Below are 19,958 nucleotides of genomic sequence, written 5' to 3'. Positions count from 1 at the left end.
CTAAAAATAGAAATTTCTGTGAAATTCTTTCAAAAATGCTACTCCTTCTACAGTTTAAGTTTGATTTCAATATAACTTGGCACACAAGTAGACTACACTAAGATACATAATTCTGTATATCGGTTTTTGATTTCGCTGAACTGTGTTGCCGTGGTTACTAAAAATAGAAATTTCTGTGAAATTCTTTCAAAATGCTACTCCTCCTACAGTTTTAGTCTGATTTCAATATAACTTGGCACACAAGTACACTACACTAAGATACACAATTCTGTGTATCAGTTTTTGATTTCGATGAACGATGTTGCCGTGGTTACTAAAAATAGAAAATTCTGTGAAATTCTTTCAAAATGCTACTCCAAATACAATTTTAGTCTGATTATAATATAAATGTGGCATGCAAGTAGACTGCACTAAGAACATAAAGAGACTTAATCAAGGATCATTATTCTGTTTATTGCTGTTGAAAAGTTTCAATTTCCAGCTGCTTAAGTACTTTTCTCTTCCTTTGCTATAAGTACAAACCAGTAGAGCTTCAGTCTCGACAGAGACTTCTGGTTTTTTTGACCTTTTAGAAAATACCGCGTTATGACTGTGCGCGCGTTTTCTATAATTATTCATTGCATCGTATGAATTTCTACGCTAATATTCTATAAGTATTCTACAAAAACAAAACAAAAAATAGGTGGGTCAAAAAAGAATACATGTATATAAACATTTGTTCAACATTCAGTTTCGTTCATTCTTAGTAATACCAGAATATCTATCAATAATGCTAATATTCTATAATTATTCTACACTTGGGGTAATATGAGTTCTATTTTTTTTTTTAGATTTGCATCTCAACCTATGTTTGATTTTTCTTATTATTTAGGAAAAAATTGCTTTTATAAAAAAAAATATATTCAAACAAACTTAAAAAAACAACACACAAAGTTTTAAATCAATAACACAAGTATCTATGCTAATGTTCTATAATTAGAATAATTGGTTATAAATATCTCAACACGAGAATGGGAGGTCGTACGAGTTTTATTGTTCATATCCGAGGTTTGATTTTTAATTTATTATTAAAAAAAATCATGATATTCTATACGTTATACACTTTAAATTAACCGGGTCACACGTGCGCAGAGTATAATTGACAAGACTTGACTTGATTTATCTATTGTCATTCACAAAGAACACCGAACCGAGTTTTTTAAAAGTTCATTTTACCTTTAAAAAAACCGCGCGCGCGAGCCTTATGACTGCGCGCCTTCGTTGATCATTAATCAATGTATCGTAATTAAGTGTTTCTATGCTAATATTCTACAATTATTCTACACGTGGGATATTACGAAATCGTATATGTTTCTATGCTTATGTCCCATTATTATTCCGTCAAGACATCGTATATGTTTCTATGCTAATATTCTATAATTATTCTTTTGTTTAATTTTTTTTATCATATATTAAAAAGGGACGATATCCTATACATATATATGTATGTTCGTCGTTTCACTCCATTTACATGACACTACCTCTATCTAGACATTCACAAAGATCATCGAAGTGAGTTTCTAAAAAATGTTCAGTCATACTTTGTAAATAATTCCTTTTAAAAAAAACTATTACAAATCATTAAATGAAATTTATTTAATTTACAAATAAATTCACGACTTCCTTCTTCAAGGATTTAAAATGAAATACTTTAAAGAAAAATAATCAAGAGTCTGATAACATAACATAAATAACATGACATAGAAAAACATTGATTGCATTTGAGAAATGATAGATATCAGGCGACAGATGCGGGAATTTGATCAGAGCTAAAAAAAAAAAACCCGCATCAGAGCACGATATATGGGATTCGCGGGTAAAAGTCATATGAGAAGATGTGGATGAAACGAAAAGAAATTGTGTGGTTTATGCTCATGGCAACATACATGTATGTTAAAATTTCGGAAGGATCGCCTTAGCCTTGCAGAATCTGCCCAATTACTGGTACCGGAATAGCGGACTGTAGACACATCATTTCTGGTTACGTGAGAGTAATTCCGTGGCCCCTAAACTATCTCAGAGAGATTATGATGTTTAGTTGTTTAATAGAATTGGAACCCGAGAATGCAAAGCAGTTTGCGAAAAATCGATTCGGGGAGGCGTGCAATGCCAATGGCAAGTATTTAAAATTTCAAAAAAAAATTATTTTCTTTGGTAAAATTATATTTAAATATTTGTATTTTTTCCAGTTGGAAATTTCTTGTTTACAATTTGTCCAAGTTTACTATTTACTCAATTAATAGCAATTATGGAGGCTGCAGACTGGAGGAATGAAATCACCTTCATTCGATATTACCTGCGCCACCTGGACCAGTACCGGTCACAGTTTGGAAGGGCAGTATTAAGCGCTGGGGATATGGTGGATTCAAACAAACCCTCCTCCTAATGGTGAGTACTGCTTCTAAGTCTCCATAGGTCATTTTGTGGTAAGCATTACATGTGAAGTGAAGTAAAATTAGAGATTTAGCTCGTTATTCTAGGTATTGCGAGCGAAAATGTGATACTTATCTACCCTCCCTCCTTCCACCTGTGTTTGATATGTCTATTTTTACCTTTTGCTTACGGCTCTTTTTTGAGAAAAAGCACATGGTGATGGGCGCATGCGCGGAAGTAGGGGGATCTAGAGGGAGCGTTTTCTCTGTGGTTGAGTTGGGGTGCTAGACAGGGAAAATCCATAGGTTATTTTGATGTAAGTATTACATGTTCGCTCGTAAATACTCGATTTACGAGCTACATCTCTAATTAAAACAGATTTAGCTCGTAAATCTAGGTTTTACGAGCGAACATGTGATACCTCAAAATAACCTATGGATTTTCCCTGCTAAACCTCTAATTAAAAGAGACCCCGTGGGGATCCGGGTTAGAATAGGTCCTCAGTACCCCTTGCTTGTCGTAAAAGGCGACTAAATGTGGCGGTCCTTCGGATGAGACCGAATAAACCGAGGCCCCGTGTCACAGCAGGTTACGATAAAGATCCCTCCCTGCTCAATGGCCCTGAGTGCCGAGCATAGGCCTAAATTTGCAGCCCTTCACCGGCAATGGTGACGTCTCCATATCAGTGAAATATTCTGGAGAGAGACGTTAAACAGTATACAATCAATCAATCAATCTAACTGAAACAGTGGCCTGTATAAGGGTTTGTACTGAACATTAGTACCATCTGGCATAATACTGTAAGTAGCATTCGCAAAACAGAATTGCGGGAAGCTGGACAGATGCAGCCTCACTTTCTGTCTATCTGTTGCTGGTAGTGCTGTTTGATTCTATAGTGGCCTGAGATGGTGCTAATTCCTCAGCATTTTGCGCCGGTGCTGTCCCGAATGTGACACTACTTACAGGTTGCTGTGTTTGTTCTGTTGATTGTCCCGCAAAGTCATCATCTCGTTTTGGAAAAACACCAGCTTTTCTAAGTTCACCTAAAACACTCTGGGTTACCGCTGCTGTAATTGTTTCTACCATTGAAGCTGAAGGCGGTTATTGTTTGTCTCTGACACTTTCCTTTTGTTTTTTTAGGTGGTCTACTACTGCTGGCTTTGTTTATCTGTTTCGTAGGTCTCATCCTGTAATTTTTTGGAGCTGTTAAGAATATATATGAATATTGTGTTTAATGAAAACAGCTACCTGAAATAACTCATTCTACTGAATACTTTACATCAAGGAACGTGATGGTTTTTTTTAATAACCATCAAATATCATTGTGTTTTTAGGTCACCTGAGTCACTCAGGTGACCTATTGCCATCCGTGTTTGTCCGTCGGCGTCCGTCGTGTGTTAACATTTGAACATTTTCAGCTTCTTCTCTGAAACTGCTAAACCAATTTCAACCAAATTTTGTATACAACATCTGTGGGTGAAGGGGAATTAAAATTTTGAATTTTTATGGTCCCCGCCCACCTGGGGCCTGAGGGGTGGGGCCAAAACCACCTAAATTATTGCAATCTTCTTTACTCCTGGACATCAAGCAGGCAAACTGTTGGCATGAATGTAATGAGCATTGAGTCCTCTACTAAAATTGTGAAATTCATGGCCCCAGGGTCAGGGGTTTTTGTGCTAGGGCGTGGCTTTATAGATTATATAGTGAAAATGCATTATTTCTTTGAAAATCTTCTCTGCTCTTGGGTATTAAGTAAACTAACTAAGTACATAGTTATGTTAAGCAAGAGTGCCTCTACCAAAATTGTGAATTTTATGGCCCCAGGGTCAGGGGTTCTGGTGTTAGGGCGGGGCTCTATTGATCATATAGTGAAAATGCATTTATTCTTTGAAAATCTTCTCTGCTTTTGGGTATTACGTAAACTAACTAAGTACATAGTTATGTTCAGCAAGCGTGCATCTACCAAAATTGTGAATTTTATAGCCCCATGCAGGGTCAGGGGTTCTGGTGTTAGGGCGGGGCTCTTTTGATCATATAGTGAAAATGCATTTATTCTTTGAAAATCTTTTCTTTGCTCTGGGTTTTATGCCAATGATCCAAGCATATATATTTATGATGAAGAAAGGTGCATTTAGCAAAATGATTATTTTTATGCCCCCTGGCCCAGGGGGGGGGGGGGTCATAGTCTGACAATAAATTAATGCTTTGAAATCTGCTCTTTTAGTATTTATCAACCATTTTATGATAAAATTTGCAAAATTTTGAAATATGTGGCCCCAGGGTCAGTGGTTCCTTTGGGATGAAGTGCACAACTGGTTATAAAGTGGAAGTGCATTTTGTCTTTGTTACTTTGATCTATATCTGGGTATCAGGTAAATAGAGTAGACATGCTAAGTTCATAATTATGATGAGCAATGGTGCCTCTTTCAAAATTCTGAATTGTGAATTTCATGGCCTCTGGTTGAAAACACGAACCAATTTTAATTGTTTGAAAGTTGTTGCACGATACTCAGGTGACCTATAAGGCCCGTGGGCCTCTTGTTTTAAAGGTTAGCAATATGTACGTGTATATCCGATTACATGGTACAAAAATGTTTCTTGACCGACACTTTAGCCTAACTTCACTGCGTGATGGAAATGCGATAACAGACATTGTGAATTAAGACTCAATATTGAAATAGTCAATACAAAGTACCTGTACATAACTGACACTTACCGAAGAAACATAAGTAAAGGTAGTGAAGTCAAAGTATATGATACGTGATGATTTGCATTCTTATGCTAAAAACACTGCCACATTACATGGCAGAACTTAACAATATCAATAATCCAACTCTTAAGCTTAAATCCAGAATACTTTGTTTATCAATTAAAAATCCAAGGAACATGGAAATCTATTTGATTTAGAAATGTAACATAATCACCAATGCACATGGCTAATGTTGGATAGTGATGCAGAGCACATGTAACACACAAGATGGCTGAATCCGAACTACTTTATTGAATTATTGCGCAATGTAATTAAGCATCAAATTATAAGCAAAAACCAATTATGTAAGATATGACAAATCCGGAAAAAGATATAACATATCCTCCCTCCTTAATGTCAATGTCTGCTAATGTCCTGATCAACTTAATCAAATGTAAATAAAAATTAATTAACGATCAAACTTATAATTGACTTACAACATAATTGAAATTCAAATTCATGCAATTACAATTATTCACATGGTGAGGATTATTATACCTCAAAACACATTTAACACAAATAAAGACCACTCGGCAATCAATCGCTTTGTTGGTTTTCGGTCGCGCACAGGGTAACGTCGTTCACAAGGTGGTGGTGTCTGTGTAACAATCTGTTTTTGTACGACATGAGGTTAGCCTCCAGTTGAACGGTCTGCGAAAGATATGTTACGATTGGTACTTTGTGTTGCACGACTTGGAATTGCCGGTGTCCCAGGTGAAATGGTATCGTTTGTAGGCGGTGCAGCGTATATCTCATTCGGATCTACTGACTTAGAATCTAAAGTGTCCGTAACTGTTCTTTCTCTCATGTTTTCTGATGTTCTCCTCATTTGATGTACGTGACGACGCCACACTCCTCCTTCATCTGTTTTGACCTGGTAAGTCAACGGTCCTAGACTAGCTACAATAGTAGCATGGATCCACGGTGTTTGTCCCCGGTAGTCTCGTACCATGACGGATTGTCCAATGGTAAATATGCGCACGCTGGATCCTGTATGTCTTGATCGTTTTATGTTGTCCTGTTTCTGATGTATTCTGTCACTGGTGTCAGGTTTCAGTAGATCTAAGCGTGTCCTTAGGTTACGTCCAATGAGTAACTTGGCAAGTGTCTCCCCTGTAGCATGTGGAGTAATGCGATAAGTTATGAAGAATGAGTTGATTTCCTTGTTAGTGACTTTGTTATGCTTCTTCATGGCAGTTTTGAAACTCCTAACAAAGCGTTCCGCAAGTCCATTCGTACGCGGATGATAAGGTGAAGATGTCACATGCTTCACTCCGTTTTGTCGTAGGAAACCCTTGAATTCATCTGCAATGAATTGTGGTCCGTTGTCGGAAACCAATGTCTTAGGTAGTCCGAGACGTGAGAAGATATCTCGTAAAACATTGACTGTTGCTGTAGATGTTGTTGAAGACATAGGCACAACTTCCGGCCACTTTGAATGAGAGTCAACAACAATGAAGTACATGCGTCCTTTAAACGGTCAAGCAAAGTCGACATGAATTCTCTCCCATGGTGAATTGGTCCATTCCCAAGGGTGTACAGGTGGAGTCTCGGGGTTTGGTAAGTAATGTTGACAATCTGAACAGCTTTGACACATAGCCTCAATATCAATGTTCGGCCACCAAACATGAGATCTAGCGAGACTCTTTGTCCTCACAGTCCCTGTGTGACTTCTATGAAGTTCATACAAAACTTCTCTTTGTAGTGCCGTTGGAATGATAACTCTGTTTCCCCAAAGTAGACAATTTTGGTGCACTGTGAGTTCCATATGTCTATTTCTGTAAGGTTTGAATTCATTTCCCGAGAGAAAGTCCCGTGTACCTTGTAACACAATGTCGAGCACCTGAGATAAAATAGGATCTCGTTAAGTCTCTTTTCTCACATAGGCACATGATACAGGTAATCTCTCAAACTGTGACGAGTAGTAGATTGTATCGATATCCTCATCTGTGGTATCCGTTATCGATGGAGTCAGCGGAAGTCTGGAGAGTCCGTTAGCGTTTCCGTGGTTAGCTGTCTTCCGGTACTCTATGCTGTAATTATGGCTAGAAAGGAATATAGCATATCGCTGGAGTCTAGCAGTAGTCATGGCAGGTAGTGATTTTTCTGGGTGAAAAATACTAACAAGCGGCTTATGGTCTGTAATCAGTGTAAACCGACGTCCATAGAGGTAGGTATGGAATTTTTGTACTCCCCAGTATATGCCTAATGCCTCCTTATCTATCTGGGAATATCCCTTCTCTGCCTTTGCTAACGAGCGAGAAGCAATTGCGATGGGACGTTCAGCTCCATCCTCAAAGACATGTGAGAGTACGGCACCAATTCCGTATGGCGATGCATCCGTAGCTAAACGAACAGGTAATGAAGGGTTGTAATGGCACAAAACTTGTTTGATGTGATAAGTTCTTTCACTTTCACAAATGACTCTTCAGATTTGGATGTCCATGTCCTCTTCCTGTTGTTCTGTAATAACTCATTTAGGGGTTACCGTTCACGGTAGCCTAGTGGTAGAGCGTTCGCTTCGTGATCGGGAGGTCCGGGTTCGATTCTCGTTCCCGGCGCCGCGTCAAACCTAAGACGTAAAAATCGGTAGTGACTGTTCCTTCGCCAAGCGCTCGGCATGAGAAGTGAAAGTCACGGGTCTTTCGGATATGACCTTAAAAACGTAGGTCCCGTGTCACGGTAGGCGCTGGCACGATAAAGAACCCTCACTGCTCAATGGCCCTGAGTGCCGAGTATAGGTCTAAATTTGAAGCCCTTCACCGGCATACGGTGATATCTCCATATGAGTGAAAAATTCTCAAGAGGGACGTTAAACAATATGCAATCAATCAATCAATCATTTAGGGGTCCAACCACTGTAGCAAGGTTTGGCAGAAACCTATGGTAGTAATTCAACAGGCCCAAGAATGAGCGCAGTTGAGACACATTTTCAGGTTTTGGTGCATTCTTGACAGCATTTATTTTGTCACTGGATTTATGTAAACCATCTTTGTCTATTACATGTCCACAGTAACTTATTTTGTCCTTAAAGAATTCACACTTCTCCAGATTTGCCCGTAGACCATGTTGTTCGAGTCTCTCGAGCACAAGACTGAGATTCTGTAAGTGTTCTTCATCTGTCGAGCCTGTAATAATCATGTCGTCCAAAATGCATTTAGTTTTTGGAATGTTTGCAAGGACTTGGTCCATGGCTTTTTGCCAGATAGCAGGAGCAGAAGCGATTCCGAAGGGAAGTCGGTTAAAGCGGAAAAGTCCCTTATGTGTGTTAATGGTAAGCAAGTTCTTGGATGCGTCATCCACTTCCATTTGTAAATATGCTTTCGTTAAGTTAATCTTGCTAAATTTCTGTCCTCCTCTAAGGGACGCAAAGATATCTGCTATCTTTGGTAATGGATATTGTTCGATTTTCATGGCAGGATTAACTGTCACTTTGTTATCACCACAAATTCTCACTTTGCCGTTTGCCTTAGGTAGGGGTTATATTGGGGTTGCCCAATCACTAAACTCGATAGGTGAGATGACGCCTTCCTGCTGTAATCTGTTGAGTTCCTCCTCCACACGAAATCTGAGGGAATATGCCACTTCTCTGGCCTTGTCAAATTTTGGTCTCACACCATCCTGCATTGTAAGTTTTCCTTTGATGTCCGACAGTTTTCCGATTCCTGGTTCAAACACTTTCTTATCTTTATCAAGAATTTCCTAAACAGTCATTTTCCCGGAAATATTCGTTTGTCATTCGATAATCTAATCGATTTGATTTCCTTCCAATCAAGTCGTAGAAATTTCATCCAGTTTCGTCCCATGAGTGTTGGTCCTTCCTGCTTCACCACAAGCAAGTCCAAATTTTCACTCTGGTCATTCAAATTGACCTTGACCTGCACTTTACCAACTGGTCGGATCTGCTCCCCACTGTATGTCTTTAACCGAGTATCCGTATCCTCCAGGGTGTATGACTTAAGGAATTTGTACAACGTTGTCTTAGAGATGATCGACACAGCAGATCTTGTGTCAACTTCCATAGGAATGTCAGATCCTGCAATTTTCGGAGTCACAATGATGGAGTCTATTGAGACTTTGTTCACATCTCTGTAGTAGCTTGAGAAATGCAGCAGATAACCACCATTATCCTCATAGTTGTCGATTCCGTATTCATCTGTGTCAACGTAATTCAGTTTTCCCCCCGTTTTCACGCTTCTTCTTAAGACACACTCTCTCCAATGTCCAACTTTTGAACAATACCTACATTTTGTGTTTGTGTGTTTACAGTCATTTGCTCTGTGTTCCCCTCCACATCTGTAACATTTTCCCTGTACTGTTTTGTGTACTGGTCTGGGTTTCATTTTACCATAGTTCGTTTTCTTTGTTTTATTCACAGAAAGGTTACTTACACTTTCACGCTTTCCCTGTAATTCTAGTGCGTCGCGACTTGCCGTTTCCATGGCGACAGCTGTCTGAATGGCTTTTTCTAAATCCAACTGTGATTCGGCAAGCAGTCGTTTCTGGATGTGTTCCTGCTTTAAGCCACATACAAATCTGTCTCTCAAAGTCTTACTCAACGAATCCTCGAAATTACAGTGTATCGCTAAACGACGTAATTCTGCCATGTAAACTGTCACGCTCTCCCCTGCAGTCTGATCTCGTTTATGAAAACGAAAACGTTCAGTAATTTCTGAGGGTTTAGGGCTTAAATGTGCTGTAAGTTTCTGAATGAGCTCGGCAAATGTCATTGTAGAGGGCTTTGTGGGTGCACATAATTTTTTCAACAATGTGTAGTATTTGGGCCCGTTGATAGAAAGAAGTGAGGGTACCTTCAGATCCTCGTTCACATCGTTTGCACTAAAATACTGGTCCAGACGTTCTGTATACGACTCCTACGTTTTCAACGATTCGTCGTAAGGTCCCACCTTTCCGATGATCGATGCCATGGCTTATTGATGCTTCCGTTTATCCCATCCTCGTCGCCAATTTGTTGGATAGTGATGCAGAGCACATGTAACACACAAGATGGCTGACTCCGAACTACTTTATTTGAATTATTGTGCAATGTAATTAAGCATCAAATTATAAGCAAAAACCAATTATGTAAGATATTACAAATCCGGAAAAAGATATAACAGCTAATATCAAATCTCAAGCTTTAATTCATGTATACTCTAAAAAATTCAATTATAGTATTCAAAGTACATGGATTTCTATTTGATAAATGTAACATAATACCAGCGTACTTTGCCTAAATCAAGTATAATTATCAAATATTTAACATATACATTGTATAATAACTGCCAAATTCAAAGGCATAAATCAAGTATGTTACCATACCTAAAGTACAAGAAAATTACTTTTCATAAATGCAATATAATGCCCAGCTACTTAATGATTTCCAAAATACATGGAATTTTCGAATGCATTTATTGATAATGTTTTTATATAATTTGCTTAATTTCCTGGCACTTTCTCTGAATACAAAATTGAAAGTTTTGACATATTACGGGGTACTTTTTTTACTTCATTCTTTTCTTACTTAGAAACCAAACTTGAACTCAGCCTACAATAAATTATTACTGACATCATCATTGAATCTCCTTACCTAATAGTCTGAACGTGGTATTGCATACCATTGTAAAGAACATTCCAAGATAAACATTGTTCATAAATCTACTGTAGAGCATGAAATACAGCCAATCGAGAGCTTTAATGTTACAGAGTCCTCTATTATTAGATGTCGCACAAGAATCACTGACATATTTGTTGATCATCTTATACAACTTTTTCTTGTACTACCTTCCGCTAGTGAACGCCAGGAAATAATAGACAAACCTGAAATTTGAAAAAAAAAATATTTCTTGGTCTATTGGGTGCTATAGATGGAGCTCATATTGCTATGAAAGCACCTAAAAACCATCCAGAAACTTATAATTATGTTACAAGAAAGGGATTTTATTAAAAAAATTTCTCCTAGGTCAAGGCTTTCGTTCTCTAGCTACGGAACTGAGCAGTCGTAGCAACCACTACCTGTGAAGATTAAAATTATGGAATATTTATTTTCTGAGGCACCTAATACCATCTATATAGGATGTATGGTTAATTTCCCAATCCTGATATATAAATTTAATTTAACAGCCCTTTCATACATTAATTGATATTGTTCCATAAGGCTTTACTAATGAATTTTATTGTTCTGGAAAAAAGTAGTAGCGGGCGAGTGATCAAATACGTAGAACATGAATAAAATTGACCAAACAACAAAACAAAAATAATAATCAAGACTTTTGTCAAACTTTCACCATGTTTATAATCATATGATTTTAAACATGTTGAAAGAATGCACAAAATTTAGTTTTTATTGAACTACCATGATTACTATTGCTAACAAACAATTGAGGTAATAACTTGACATATATTTACAAATATTACAAATTTGCCAAACTTTCAAATTTTGGCAATATTTTGATAAATAAATGTTACACTATAAACACTTTCGAGGCGAGCAGGAGCAACAAAATACTTTGATCTTTGCATTGAATTACTATTGCCAATATATTTTGGCAATTTTGACACATATATAAAACTCTATATCGTGTTTCCACTAACAAGTTAATCCCATTCATAATGGTTAGGCAAACAAATAACAAACTTATCATTGCCTTTCATCATATACAACACTTTGACTGAAAATTATCAGCATTTACAAAAGTTCTAGATTGAGTTTCCTTTACTTTGGTAAGACTGGTTGATTATATATTGTTTAACGTCCCTCTCCGGAATATTTCACTGATATGGAGACGTCATCATTGCCGGTGAAGGGCTACAATTTTAGGCCTATGCTCGGCACTCAGGGCCTTTGAGGAGGGAGGGACCTTTATCGTGCCACACCTGCTGTGACACGGGGCCTCGGTTTATACGGTCTCATCCGAAGAACCGCCCCATTGAGTCGCCTTTTACGACAAGCAAGGGGTACTGAGGACCTATTCTAACCCGGATCCCCACGGGGGGACTTTGGTAAGAAAAAAACTGTTTCATCATCTGACATCAACACTCTTTTTTATCTTTAAATCATTTTACCAACAATATAAGGTATTTTACTATTTTACACCCACAATTGACTCAAAAATGCTGGCAGTTTTGATCAAACATCATTAATTTTTCAACAACTAAAAACATTTCTTTTTGTTTTCATCACATAATTGATGGATTTCCCACTACACTTAGTGTAACTTTCAAAATATTTTAAATTGCCTTTCGCAAGAAAACTATAAAAAAAATTCTGCACATGGATTGTCTAACTCAACATTCAAGAAATTCTCAGTTGCTACATGCTCTAAGATTTTCAAACATCTAAATCCCATTTTCCTTAGCCCAAAAAGTTTAACATTGCTTAACATGACATATCATTTGTGAATCCCTTTCCCTAGCAATTTTTAACAAAAATTATTTTTAATATCATCAGGGGCACTTGCCAGGTAAAGTAAAGAAGGTTCTTTGCCTCTTGAAACATTATTAATGACTTGCAGATTTGGTCTGAAACATACTGTGTTCCATTGAACATTTTCAATAAATTCCCACCATTGCCCTCAAAAGGGAATGTAGAAATGCCCCAAATGGATCCTCCATTTCGAACACTCTGACCCACATGTAAAAGTTGGTTTACATTAAAACTCATGTGCTCTACACCATATAATGTCTGCACTTGTAAAACAAATTTTCTGAGTGTCCTCTCTGCCAAATCGATTTCTCCAAAAGTCACAGATGATTGTAATAAGGTGTAAATACTCAACACTAAAAGAAAAAAGTGATTCACATATTGTTGCGGTAGAACTCCTGGTAGAACAATCATGGAATAAAATAACAGGAAGGCTCTCCATTCCGAAGCTTTCCAGAATCGACGGGTGGAAAGGGTACGGGGACGGCGTGTAATCTCAAAGCGTGGCTTTAGCTTTAACAGTTTCTGATCAGTAATCCTGCTTTACAGACCAACGTAGAAAGGTTTCCCAAGGTTGGACGAATCAAGCCAAAGGCTCATAAACTGTTTTACCACACCTTGGCATACACTGTGCAGGTAATCTGGCACAAACCCTATCACCATGTTTAATACAGTCAGGAGGCACAGTGGATTCAGTCCTTTGACACCATTTACCACACGGGACGAGGTACATGACTCAAGTCCATCTTTTACAAAAGAACCGTGTGTCCTTTCTCTGTATATACTCCTGGGGGTTAGGCTTGCACGTGTCCATCACCTTTGTGGACCATGCACCTCCCCTGGATGGAGACACCAGTCGCATCCTTACTGTCCATTGAACTGATTGACATTTCTCATGAGTGGTCTGGCAATTGAATCACTGCTGCACAGAGTGGTGGGGACCTTGGTGCAAAGCTGCCACTGCACGAAAAATTGCTTTTAATGTAAAATTATATACCAGTTAATCCCCAATTAGACGCCAAGTTTCAGTGTATAATAAGAATTTAATATTGAATTATATTTGTAATTTAATTTGAGCTTACCTCGGGGTATAATTTTTTATAAACGCCGAAATTTAATTACATTTAAAGTAGTTCTATACTCGCACTACGTCATTTACGAATAGTAAAACCGGAACCGCGCGTCCTTTTTCCGAGATGAGAGTTTTTAACTATATTGGTTTGAATTTTACTTAGCGTTTTAAATATCCGGTAACGATTTTGCTCGGTCGCGTCAACAAACACATATTGTACAATGGATCCGTGGAACACATATTGTACAGTTTAACTTAAGGATAAATTAATTAAAAAGAAAAGACTGGGAACAACTATCGGTTGACAGAAATAATTAGGTAATAAAACGATATTTCTGTGAATGATGCATGTTTGATATGCCGCGTCGAAAACACGGACCATATACATGCTACATCAGAACATGACTGTATCAAGCTATCGAGGCGACTATTGTCGGCGGCCAAGTTGAAACTAATAGAGATAATTGGAAGAAAAGTAATGACTACGATTTGACTTAGAAAATTTATGGATTTTACTAATCAAACATTACAAAATTTACTTTAAATAATAATAATTGCATAAAACACATAACCCCCTCCCCCAACCTGCTTACCCACGAATCCCAATGCAAAATTATCTTTTGAATAAGTATTTGACAAATGTGATTCACTTGCAGCATACTTTGTTACTTTCTGTAACAAAATCATCCAGTTTCTGAGAATCAGTGAATTCTTTTAATTTTCATCGTCTCCAATTTAAAGAAAAGTGTGTTTTATTTTTTTTTTCGAGTAAAATAAGATAAATTTTAGGGACAATAGGTTTTGGGTGTGTAAAATTATTGTTTTAAATAATGTACAAGCTTGTTAATACAGATATACACCGAAACATTAACAGTATTACAGAAATATGTGGCAATACATTACTTATGGAAGAAAGAAAATAGGGGGGTACCTTTAGTGTAGAGGTCATACCACGAAAAGTAATGCGTCAACATATGATTTTTTAAAGCTTATTATTTTTCTTAAATATAATTTAGTAAAAATAATGCAAATTTACGAAGTTTGAGTCCATAATTTTTTTTAAATGACCGAGATTGTCCTGGGAAGCATATTTTCTCACATTAAATTTTGATACAATAGCCTAACAAAGTGCATCTATTTATAATAATTCATGCAAAACAATGATATTTTATTGTTTAATAACATGTTTCTACTCTATTTTGGGTATTAAAGTTGAATATTTAGACTTGAATTAATTTATATACAGCAAAATCTAGGATAGGTATAATTTCAGTATTTACATTTCGGGGTATATACTCCGATAGGCTATAGCGGAAAAGTGAACATGTTGACATATAATTTTTCTTGTGTCTATCCATTGCTGGGATGTATGTCTATCTTATAAAAGCAGATTTTTAAAGATTGAGCCCATTTAGTGCCGAGTATAGAACTACCTTAATCTTAAACTTTTACTTCAATGATACGTCACGTAAAATACACGATTAAATTTCAAGTTTTTAAATTTATTATAATTTACAAAAAATTTAAATAACCAGCAAATTTTAACCAAGTCCAATTCTCAGTTGAAATTCACAAAAACCTAACCAAAACTTCCTATAAAATTCCACAAATATTCCAAAAATTCCTAAAAATCCTTAAAAGAACCCTGACTCTTCCTAAAATAAAACTAAAAAGTCATTATTAAATCTAAATAAAAAACGCCCAACCAATACTAACTCCTTACCACTAAAACACGACTTCTCTCAAGAAACCAACCTAGAAGAAGAGCAAAAATTCCTTGAATCTCTCCCTTTTATACAACAACATGACGTAATTAATTAGTTGGAAACTGTTGGACTCGTTGGAAAACGTTGGAGAATCTCTCGTGACATTTCCTGTATGCAGCAAAGTCTATAGAAAAATCTAATAACTACATGCAAGATGACTTTTCTGAATGAAAGTAATCTCCAAATACATTCTTAGATTAAAATAAGTAAATTAATCTCCATTTAAATCAACAAATAACACAATTAACTCCAAAACTATCGTAACTTTTACGATCGGGCTCGACCTACACAATTTACGACCGCCAAGTTCGTAAACAAATCTACCAGTCTATAAACTGCCGATAATTAACTGAAAACAAGTTAAACTTCAAGAAAACATGATTCCATCCATAAATCTATGGTTCATCTACTACAGAAGACCAATTAAAGTCCCTGAAACATGAAGTAAGCTTAAATAACACCACACCTTTACTACTGCTATGATCAGCTGATTTCTACACAACTCAAAACATGTGCAAAACTATTTCAACTCATGTAAATCACTTAAACATGTCAATAATCACCCATCACCTACATGCAAAGCATAAATTAACACCTATTTCTGCAATGTCAAAGTAATTATAACACATATAAACTCATCTTAACTCTCCTACAATGTCAACAATAATCAGGTTCAATTACTGTATAAAATTCATCTGTCATATCTCCGGACCGTTACACTACCCTCCTCTCAAAATATTTGTGTCCTCACAAATGGCTTATCTCAAGTAAATGTCAAATCTAAACATTAAGGTCAAACTGTCTACCTTATAATGTGCAATCATCAATACATTACAATACTATGACATAATATCTGAAATTAGAACTTTGGCTATAATGTACACATATCAATGCTTTAATTTACCGTCCTTCATTATTCCCTAGAATAGAATATCACTGAGCACAGTTCCATTTAACACAATCACACGCGATTTCTGGTTTGTCTCATCAAGGCATCGTCTCGTCAGATTACGTCTTACCGTCTAGCATCACAGTCGGTCCCTCAGGTCGAATCCCTATCACCCTTACTATTAGCGTCGCCTCCTCGATCCTGTCTCCGGCAGTCTAGTCGTCTGTAGTCCTCTTATGGTCCTCCGTAATCCTCCGATCTCGACAGCTACCAAGGTCTGCAGCTGTGGAATTTCCATATCTTCCCCTGTACCAAGAAGCTGTTCAAGAAAATCCTCAGTATCCGCTGGAACTGGGGTGGCAAGGGAAGGCATCGGAGCAGATGGCCCGGCTTCTTCAGCCAGGGCCTCAGGAGTCGGCCTGACCACGGTAGATGTAGGTATTTTCTTCTTAGCTTCCCAATGGGTCGCCGAGTCTTCTCTACTGAGAGGAACAAAGTCAGCAATGGTGAATTTATTGGGGTGGTCGTTTCTCTTCAATTAATGTTCATCATTCACAAACTCTTCATGCTTTCAATCTTAGCTCGCTCATGGGGTAGACATGTTAGGGTGTGTCTCCTTAGGTCGGATTAGGTCTTGGTGCTGTACTGACAAAGACTGCAATAAAAAGGAGAATCCTCTGGGTCCAAATGGTACTTATAATGGTGAGTTTCCATTCTCCCCGTTTCCGCAACAAAGTCAGGACACTTAACGCACCGGTAAGCCCCCCCCCCCTTCAGTGCCGTCATCTTCGACATTGTAAATGTTCTAGAATATATAAGCATGATAAACTCATCTTATTTCTCCTACAATAATCAGGTTCAATAACTCTGTATAAAATTAATCTGTCAAATCTCTGGACCGGTACACTATTAGATTTGTATCAATGAAATATCAGAAGAAAATTGAGAGGGAATATGCATATGTTATATGGACTACATAGAAACCCGGGAAAAGGATATAATTAAGTGAACTACCCACTCATGTCCCTCTTTTACATGAGTAGGTTTAGGTCTGCTGGAAGGGATGACACCCTTTACCCTTTTGATCATCTTTCGCTTTGAGCGACTAGATTGATTCCGTTCATACTTGGAATCTAGATCTTCCATATACTTATTATATTCTTCAGACCTCCAAGGAAGAGGTTTAACAATAAAAATCTCTTCATCACTGACAACCTCTTCCTCGGAGGACAAGTCAGATAACTCTAATGCCTCTGTTATCTTTTCTCTTCTTCACTTCATCCCACCCACTTTTTCTCTCAACCATCGATTTTCTCCACTGAAATATATACATATAAACAAAACTGTCTTTATAAAATGTTCGAGCTTTCAAATTACTATCATTTTAAAAAAGTGTCGACAAATCGGACGATTTATAGTAACCGGTTATTCGCTTCATCTTCCGATCGAGTACCCGGTTACTCGGATGATTTTTCGCATCAACATCTTTTATTTATCTTAATAATATGTTTAACTTATCGGTAGTACAAATATACTGTATAAATGGATATTTTATTTACAATACACATATGCGATTTTGTCAAGGAATTTTGATTTTAGATTAAAAAAATTAGGATTTGACACACGAAGAAGACAAATAAAGACATCGTCAATCACTGTCTCTCAATTGCTTTCCTTATGCTTTCCTTTTCAGCCCGGCCGAAATATGTCGCTATCAAAGAGATATTATCTACATACTTAGTACGGGTGCGTTTCTCACCGCTACTTTTTCAAAATTTTCATTACCGCTGCATAGACATTGCCGCTATAAAAACCTTACGTTACCGCTACATAAGAAAGTGTACATTACCGCTTCATTTCGTCTTTCGTTAGCCAGTCACTTATGAGTGTACAGTACAACCTATACATGTACATGCATAAGACCAGTTCCTCCTGCTCACCACGGAGAGGTAAAAGTAGGACTTTGAACAGGATTTTTTCTTTTATTTAAATCAACATATAATTCGCCGAGGACTGTTTTGCAGCTGCTTTTGCAATTCTTTTCAACGCATCTCCACAATTTTGAGTTTTTGAAGGTCTTTTTTTTTTCTAAATTTATATAAAAAAAACAATAAGTAAGCCGGCATTTCCTCGATTTGAAACAACTTCTCAATGGTGGTCATAGATCTAATGTTCAGATGACGCTAAATAATTTAATTTTGACTACGAGTTATTTATACATGTATATATATGTACTAATCTGATTAGAAAGGGAGTGAATTCTGTTGATTAGAACTCACATACCGAACCATACCTGGCTAAATCGATATGTAACGGTAATGAGTTGATTTGGGCTGATTCAGTATGTAGCGGTAATGAGTTGATTTTTGCCTGAAAATTGTAGCGGTAATGATCGGTCGAAAATCTGACAAAATGTAGCGGTAATGAGTTGAAATTTTAGCAATGTAGCGGTAATGTTGACCTCCCTAAAGTACCCCGTAGTTAATAAATTGTTTGTTGAGATTTTGAATCAAATGTTGTTTCTTACAGTTGCACCTCAAGCTTAATTTGTCTTAGGCGGCTTCTCTTTAAATTATCAAATGAGGTAATCATAACCCAGACCTTTAAAAGTTGTATACGGACAAGAAATCAAAGCCATTAATTATATAAACTGTGAAAACTAATCAAACGATTTGACCCACTTCAACGATGTATTAGATAGTCTAACGGTACCTAAAATAAGGGAAATGTGTAAGTATGCATTTAAAAATTATTTAAAAAAAATCTTTTATATGGATTTACTACGTAGATTTTTTTTTCATGCGAGAACCGAATAGCAGTTTTCCGTAGAATGGAAACTTGATGGAATCTTTAGGTTTCCTTACACGTGAAACTACATGGAAGCTCGGGAAACCTCACGATTCCTAAAGTTTCCTTGACTCAGGAAACGATATGGAATATGAGCGTAGTGGTTTCCGTGAAATGGAAAGTTGAGGAAATCTTAAGGTTTTCTTTTATGGAAAACTATATGGAAGCTCGTGAAACCTTATGATTTCTGAAGTTTCCTTGACTCAGGAAACTATATGGAACTTGTGTAGCACGTTCTGTGTGGCGGAAACTTGGTTGAATTATCTGGAGTCCCATTCCTGGTGGAAATTACTGGGAAACTTCAAGATTCCTTAACTTTTCTACAGGAAGCAATGTGATATAATGTGTATTCTTTTAAAAATCTATCAAAAAAATTTATTGCATGTAAAAGAAAAAAAGCATTACCATTTTATATGTTTGATAATTCATTTGATGTACAAAAACTGTAACTGAAATTTTCAATGATATAAAAATATTAAATAAATTCATATATCTTAGATAAACAATGGAACAGTCTTTCACATTTAAGTCCATTCATAAGGGTCATTAAGTACTTCTTTCAACATCAGTCTCCTGGTTGTCTTCACATCACCTATGATCTGCAATATTCATACAAAATTATTATATGATGTCAGAATTATAATGCTTGAATATAACTTGGAAATCTGAAAGATCAGTCAATGCCCTTCAATATACCAATATCACTAATTACTTTCCATGACCATGATACATATGAATTCAGTATTTAATGTATCTCTTTAATATTTAAGTACTATTCCACGTAAGAATCAGGCAAGGGG

General features: G+C 36.8%; 2 protein-coding genes across 2 annotated transcripts; both read right to left on the bottom strand.

Annotated features, from left to right (window-relative positions):
- Window positions 1–5,792: 5,792 nt before the first annotated feature.
- Window positions 5,793–6,626, bottom strand: LOC134247924 (uncharacterized protein K02A2.6-like). Its single transcript, XM_062730322.1, has one exon. It carries the CDS (start codon window positions 6,624–6,626, stop codon window positions 5,793–5,795), a length of 834 nt encoding a protein of 277 aa, XP_062586306.1.
- Window positions 6,627–8,641: 2,015 nt separating this feature from the next.
- LOC134247923 (uncharacterized) lies at window positions 8,642–9,891 on the bottom strand. The gene is made up of 2 exons (XM_062730321.1): window positions 9,051–9,891; window positions 8,642–8,847 (listed from the first exon to the last, which is right to left on the bottom strand). The coding sequence occupies exons 1-2, from the start codon at window positions 9,889–9,891 to the stop codon at window positions 8,642–8,644; spliced, it is 1,047 nt and encodes a 348-aa protein (XP_062586305.1).
- Between the last annotated feature and the right edge of the window lie 10,067 nt (window positions 9,892–19,958).

This window comes from Saccostrea cucullata, unplaced genomic scaffold, assembly GCF_032062105.1.
Source record: "Saccostrea cucullata isolate Sc308-1 unplaced genomic scaffold, CSIRO_AGI_Scuc_v1 ctg5822, whole genome shotgun sequence".
NCBI classification, from domain to species: Eukaryota; Metazoa; Mollusca; class Bivalvia; order Ostreida; family Ostreidae; genus Saccostrea; species Saccostrea cuccullata.
The sequence above is the reverse complement of the archived record's forward strand: the minus strand, read 5'-3'. Positions and strand labels throughout refer to the sequence as shown.

Excerpts from the sequence above, each read along its gene's own strand:
- LOC134247923 (XM_062730321.1), bottom strand. The coding sequence starts at position 9,891 with ATGACATTTGCCGAGCTCATTCAGAAACTTACAGCACATTTAAGCCCT. Across the intron at positions 8,848-9,050 it reads GGAGCAGATCCGACCAGTTG|ATAAGAAAGTGTTTGAACCA; the intron begins GTAAAGTGCAGG and ends TTCTTGATAAAG.
- LOC134247924 (XM_062730322.1), bottom strand. The coding sequence starts at position 6,626 with ATGTACTTCATTGTTGTTGACTCTCATTCAAAGTGGCCGGAAGTTGTG.